Source organism: Pundamilia nyererei, unplaced genomic scaffold (genome assembly GCF_000239375.1).
Source record: "Pundamilia nyererei isolate P.nyererei 1_Seehausen unplaced genomic scaffold, PunNye1.0 scaffold00609, whole genome shotgun sequence".
In the NCBI taxonomy this organism is placed as follows: Eukaryota; Metazoa; Chordata; class Actinopteri; order Cichliformes; family Cichlidae; genus Pundamilia; species Pundamilia nyererei.
Genome location: NW_005188010.1, coordinates 60848 through 67709, shown reverse-complemented (window position 1 = coordinate 67709; position 6862 = coordinate 60848). Strand labels below are relative to the sequence as shown.

The 6862-nt window shown below is 41.2% G+C and overlaps 1 protein-coding gene across 1 annotated transcript in view; it reads right to left on the bottom strand.

The window, feature by feature from the left end:
- The window catches only part of LOC102202101 (CD166 antigen homolog), a 43468-nt gene extending 37139 nt beyond the window's left edge, over window positions 1-6329 (bottom strand). Inside the window, exon 1 of the mRNA XM_005754624.1 lies at window positions 6086-6329. Within this exon, the coding sequence (XP_005754681.1) occupies window positions 6086-6143 (58 nt within the window). The 5' untranslated portion in view covers window positions 6144-6329. The remainder of the gene's footprint in view (window positions 1-6085) is intronic.
- Between the last annotated feature and the right edge of the window lie 533 nt (window positions 6330-6862).

Genomic DNA, 6862 nt, shown 5'->3' with positions numbered 1-6862 from the left:
GATGGAACCTTGGGGAACTCCACATGTGATACTTGTCTGCTCAGATGTGAAGTTACCTATTGATACAAAGTATTTCCTGTTTTCTAAGTATGTTATGAACCAGTTTAGTACAGTTCCTGAAAGACCTGTGTGTAAAGTGTAAAGTGTGCGTGTTAGTCCCCATAGGGAAATAGTTCCTCTGCATTTAACCCATTCACCCAGTGAAGCAGTGGGCAGCCACCAGTGTAGCGCCCGGGGAGCAGTGTGTAGGGACGGTACCTTGCTCAGGGGTACCTCAGGTTAGCCGTTCAGTGGAGTCGAACCCCCGACCTTCCGATCATGGGGCCACCACTCTACCTACTGAGCTATCCCTGCCCAGTTCTCCAGTCGTTTGAGTAATATGTTGTGGTCAACTGTATCAAATGCTGCACTGAGATCCAGTAAAACTAAAACTGACATTTTTCCACTGTCTGTATTCAGACATATGTCATTAAACACTTTTGTCAGAGCAGTTTCAGTGCTGTGGTTGAATGAAAACAGACGCTGTTGTGACAGTGATGTACACTGTCTTGTTGGTATATGTATGATTTCTATACATTTTGCATCAGATGAAAACTTTGGTTGTAAGATTCAGATAATTATTTGTTAAATGCTAGACATTTTAAATGAGAATAAGAAAGAAAGAGTATTTCTGTGTGCTCCCTTTCCCTGTTAACGCCCTACCTGGCCCCCTGGCAAAACTTTGCTAGGCCTGCCCCTGCACAGTTACCAGCTGCCAGCTACGTAAAAAAGGATCCTGGTGTTATTTGTCTCTCAGAAACAGTTCATAACTTCCCTTCAACTCATTCATGTCACCTAAAAGGTAAACCTGTTTCTCCATCACCTGTTCAGCTCTGATGATTCTGTGAGGACATCTCCTGGTTTCATCTTCATGTTTCCCTCTCACCAGATAACCAAACCGATATAATGACCAGCAGCTTTTACTGCCGTGGCTCCAGCAAACATCAGCTGATACTAGAAATTAATATTAAATAAATTCTAACAAAAGCTGATCAAGCTTACATCCACTGGTTTCCTCTTTCTGGCGCAAAGTGGGAGATAAACAAACAAGAGAGACGGGACTTGCGACAGAAAAGCTGATCAGCTGATCATTGATCAGTTTCACGATTGAAGTAGCAACAGGAGAGGGAGGGGGAGAGAATAAGAGAAGAAAAGGCAGCTGACAGCGTAAAGACGCAGAATAACTCCAGCTTTGTGTCTTTTTCCATTCTAGATGAAGTACGGGACAAACTGCGTTCCTTCTCAGCTCAATACGAAATGCGTAATATTTTCTCTAAATGACGGATGTTTCTATCCCAAAGTTCCAAATGGAAGATTTAGCAAATGAGGCAAAGTAACCAAGTGTTTTGATTGTGTTAGGTGCAAATTTGCCAGAGGCACAAACAAGGGTTCAGTTTTTTTATACTTGTTGGTTTTGGAAAAAGATACCAGCCATCTAACTTTTAGAGTCTAATCACCTATTCAGGATAATTTCCTTTTTCAGCTTAGTAACATCCTAGGACTCAAAACAGATATAAACTGAAAGTCATCTGCATAGCAGTGATAAGAAATGTCCTTAAAGATGTTCAAAATTTGCTGAAGAGGGAACAGATAACAGAAACAGATACCCCAAACAGAACCTTGTGGCACATCATATATAAGAGAACTGGAAGAAGACCTGGACTTAGAAATAGCCTAAGCAGACCCAGATACACTCATCTAATATCTCAGCCTATTGAACAAAACACGATGGTCAACAGTATTAAAAGCAGAGGTAGCTTCTAAGCTCAGCAAAACAGAACATTCTCCATTATCAGTTCACATCAAATGTCACTTAAGAGCTGTTTCAGTGGAATAAGCTCTACAAAGGCCAGATTGAAACTAATCAAGAATACTGTACTTGTCCAAGACAGCTATTAGCTGGTTAGCCACAACTTTTTCGAAGATCTTCACAATAAATGGGAACATTTAACTCTTATTTACTCACCGAAAGGCACAAAGCCATCATTTAACAAAGAAAGAGGCCTTTTCCACACCGCATGCAAAATGTGACACCATGCTGGTTGAAAGCAAAACAAAATCTGCATAGCAGAAATGTAGTCACACATGTTTTTCAGGTTTGTCAGCCTGTGACCTAAGCATCAAATGACAGCCTCTGTAGAATTAGAAACATCCTGTCTCATTCTCAATGGTGCTGAAAAACTAGTTCACACATTTATTACTTGTAGGCTGGACTACTGCAATTCATTATTATCAGGATGTCCTAAAAATTCCATGAAAAGCCTTAAGTTGATCCAAAATGTGGTAGGAAGGCTCTTGGCAGGAGCTAGTTATCCAAAGCTTCCGGTTCAAAAAAACACAGATGATTTTGGTAGCTCCACTGAGGCATCGGGGATTTGCAAATGGAGCCAGGATTCAGTTACAATTAGTAGACAATAACCCACAGAGCACCCAGTGGTTTCACAATCGCAGGTGGGATACTTTGGGTCCTATCCAATATAAAGTTCATGCTGAGGCCAATTTCTCTCAGTTCCTGCTGACTGAAAGTGATCAGTGTGTTGCACTAAAAAAGCATAAAAAATGCAAAAGCACAAAAGTGTGCATAGCAGCTGGGAGCGCTGTGCTGCAGATGCTGCTTATGTTTGGAGAAAAAAGGGAGAGGTGTGCAACTGAAAGAACACCATCCAGCAGTGAAACTTGGAGATACTTCAGTGCATCCAGAACTGGGAATTTCATCAAAGTGAAGGAATTATGAAGAAAAAAAGACACTTGTGCAAAACTGGGTCTGGGTTGTCACTTTGTCTTCCAACACAACAACGACCCAAAACATATTTTGCTCCTAGTAAATAACTCCAGAAGACCAAAGTGAACAAAGTACTGTGTGTTCTGCGCAAAGCTCTCACTTGAATCTGATTTAAAATCTGTGATCTGACCTGAACACCAAGGTCCATGCAACAACACCATCAAATCTGGAGGAGATTGAGAGATTTGCCAATAAAAAAAGGGCTGGAACTGCCCAGGAGACATGTGTGAGACTTGCTGAAAACAATAATCAATGATTACCTAGCAAAAATGAGACACAAATCCTTAATTATGTTAGAATTTGTAATAAACATCCATCCATCTTCATCCGCTTATTCGGGGCTGGGTTGCAGGGGCAGCGGCCTAAACAGCCACTTCTTCTAGCTTGTCCGAGGGAACACCAAGGCCAGCTGAGAGACATAATCCCTCCAGCTCATCCACGCCTTTGTAACGTCAAGGCTTGATTACTGCAATTCACTTTATTGTGGTCTCCACTCTTCCCTTTTACATAGATTACAGACAGTTCAGAATGCTGCAGCACGCATTCTAACTAAAACCAAGAAGTTTGCCCACATTACTCCTGTCCTTGCTGATCTGCACTGGCTGCCTGTCAAATATCGTATTTGTCATGGTCCCCATGCCTGCTCGGCTGGCCCTGTGTGGCTACATGTTATGTTTTGTCTTTTTTCTCTCTCCTCTCTCTCTGCTCGCTGCCTGGGCGGAGCTCATTGTGAGCTCCCGGCCTCCACCACCTGTAGGCAATCACCTGTGGCTCCTCACCTTGTTTGCTCCCGCTACTTAAGGCAGTGACTGAGAGCACCTCGCCGCTGGACTATTGAGTAACGCTCGTCAGTGCTACTTTAGCCTCAGCCAGTTTTGACCTCTGTCCGTGAAAGTTCCGTGCTAACTCTTGTTCTCTGTATGCAGATTTCTCGTGCTTGGTTTGGTGACTCTGGACGCTTTTCCCGACCCCTCTCCGCACCCCTGGGAACCCTGGCCCCTCTCTCCTTCACCTGTATATAGTGCACCTGGAGTGTGTAAATAAACCTGTTTTTCTGAGATTTCAGTCTGCGCCGAGTCCTCCCTGCTCCTCCGTGACAATATTCAATTTAAAATTTTGTTGTTTACTTTTAAAATTACCAATAACACTGCACCAAGCTATCTTAAGGAACTTTTAAACCCATATGCTCCTGCTAGGGCTTTAAGGTCATCCTCACAGTTACTGTTGGTTTAGCCCAGATCTCGACTGAAATCTAGAGGTGATCGATCGTTTGCTCTAGTTGCACCGGAGCTGTGGAACAATCTCCCGATTGGCATCCGGGCGTCTGATTCTATTCATTCTTTTAAATCACGGCTAAAAACATATCTTTTTAAACTTGCCTTTTCTACCAGTTAAATGCTGGCTTGCTTGCAGTGACCTATTGACCTATTGTATTGTATTGTATTAAATTCTCTGCTATCTTTCCATTATTGGTGTCTTTTATCATGGTGGTACAGTCTTACCTTGCTATAACCTATGTGCTGCAGTTTACTCTTATTGGTGGCTTTTATCTGTGAACATAATCTGTTACTTTTATGTATTTGATGTTAATGTGTGAACTGTTTTATTTTTTATTGTTTTATGTAAAGCACTTTGGTATGCCCAAGGCTTTTAAATGTGCTCTATAAATAAAGATTGTTGTTGTTGTTGTTGTAGCGTGTCCTGGGTCTGCCCCAGACCCTCCTCCTGGTGGGACATGCCCGGAACACCTCACCAAAAGAGGCACCCAGGAGGCATCCTTATGAGATGCCCAAACCACCTCAACTGGCTCCTGTAATAAACATGATTCTGATAAAGCAAATAAATATTAGCAAGCTCCACATAGAAGAATTATTTACTCTACTCTCTAAGGATCTGTGTGCCATCACAGATAGGACAAAGTCTCTTTCTCCAAATCATGTCTTTAGTTCTAAGGGCTAAAAGATCTTAATATTCTGTGACATGGGACTAAAATTCACTGGTAATATGCCTAAAATATATACATGTGAAACACTAGAAGTTTGTGTAATGCATGGAGCATTTCTGTTTCACAACACTGAAAATCTGAGCAGCTTGACAGCGTTAGAGTCATCATATATCACATGTGAAGCCTCATAGTGTACCACAGATGGTTTTACAAGCACAGAGGTGGCTTTTAGCTTTAAAAAGAAAGAGGTTCATGCTGCATGAGGCTTAGGATTACCGCCAGGAAGTAATGGTATATTACCATCGCTGGTATGGAGTATGGGCCAAGATGTTATAAAAAAACAAAACAACAAAACCCCCCACACACATAAGGGCCCCAAAGGGCAACATTGATCTCTCTGTTCAACTATAGTAAGTGTAGGTTGTCAGTCTGCTGTCAGTACAACTGCGTTATCAATATCCTGGATGTCCAAGTCCATTCAGTTTGGATTTCTCCAGTTTCCTCCTTTCAGTGTGGGAGGAACTGGGTTTTTTTTGTATATTAAAAGCTGCTACTCCTCCACTGGGATTTGGCCAAAAACAGTGTTTTACTTCTTGTTTAGTCACACTCACTTGTAATTGTCAAATGACTTTAAGCTAACGTCATTTCAAGATGGAAATTACCTAACACACCACAGGGCAGAAGTGATACCAGTGTATTACAAGGCATCATATGAGTAGTGTTCATGTTTGTGTGTTTAGCAGTGATCTCATTTATTTTCAGTTTCAGTTTCACCGATTCTAATTTCAGCTACTGTTCATGCTCTAGTGGTGAGTCACCGAGTCCGGTGCTTTTTCATTCTGCCGTGAAAATACACAGCAGAAAGTCCGGGGACTTTCTGCTGTGTGTGTGTATATATATATATTTTTTTTATATAGTACAAAAATTCAAGACCTCCCTGACTTACATGACAAAAGACATAAAAGTAAAAGTATTTCTGGCGTCTTCTTAACCTACTCGGGTATATCAAACAACACACAAACACACACAAAACAGGTTCCTTTGCTTTACCCATTTAACATAAAATAGTTCCCTTTTATTTATTTATTTTAAAAAAAGGTAAAGTGGGAAGCCCAACACTGAAAATCAGTCACGAGCATGTCTCGGTTTCCTCACCCAGCTGGTGAGTTATTTGTATTTTACGCTAACTGGCATTTAGTTATAAGAAATATTAGTACTGCATTAGTCTGTATTGTATTTTTGTGCCAAATCAACATCAGCACTCTAACCTGTCTAACCATGCTAGGAGGTATTCCTACTACGTTATTAGCGAAGCTTACCTTGAACCAGCGTTCCAGCGTTGACCACAAACAGCAAAAGTAAAGCGACATTATCCATCGTTTTGAAAAAAGGGGAAAAGATTGTGGGGTTGGTGGATGACCAGCAAGACAAGTAATGACCAGTGGAAACCAAACCAAGGTTTACAAATATGGTCGGCAGATTTCTCACTGCTGTTCACAACAGTTTAAGAGTGAAAAGTCCAGCGAAATGCGTTTTGAACTGGGAGGCCGGGCAGGTGGAATACGGAAAAGCTGACGAAAGGACAGGGGGAGGAGGAGGAGGAGACTCTTAGGGGATTTTGCTTCATTGTTCAAGGTTCAAGATTCTTTATTTGTCACATGCATAGTTATACAAGTATAACACACAGTGAAATGTAGCCTGACACGCTCCTCGACATGTGCAAAAAATTGTGGGGGGGGGGTGTAGAGGAAGAACATTAAATATATATATAGTATATACATTGGGTGAATGTGCAGTAGTAGCAGCAAGCAGGTGAATTCTGTACATTAATATGAATAGACATCTGACTATTTTACAGGATAGACGATATAAACATATTTAAAATTAAAGGAATTTGAAATGTACATTGTGCATTGTATTGAATGCATTGTATTGAAATGTACATTGTTGACTGTAACACGATCTGATATCCTCATGTCGGTGTTGTTCCCACGTCATCATAATAAATGTTGTTCCAGGTTAAACATTGCAAGTGAACAATCACTTTGTTGTGACGTTATACTTTTTGCGACTTCGGAAAAAAACGCCTTAAAAAA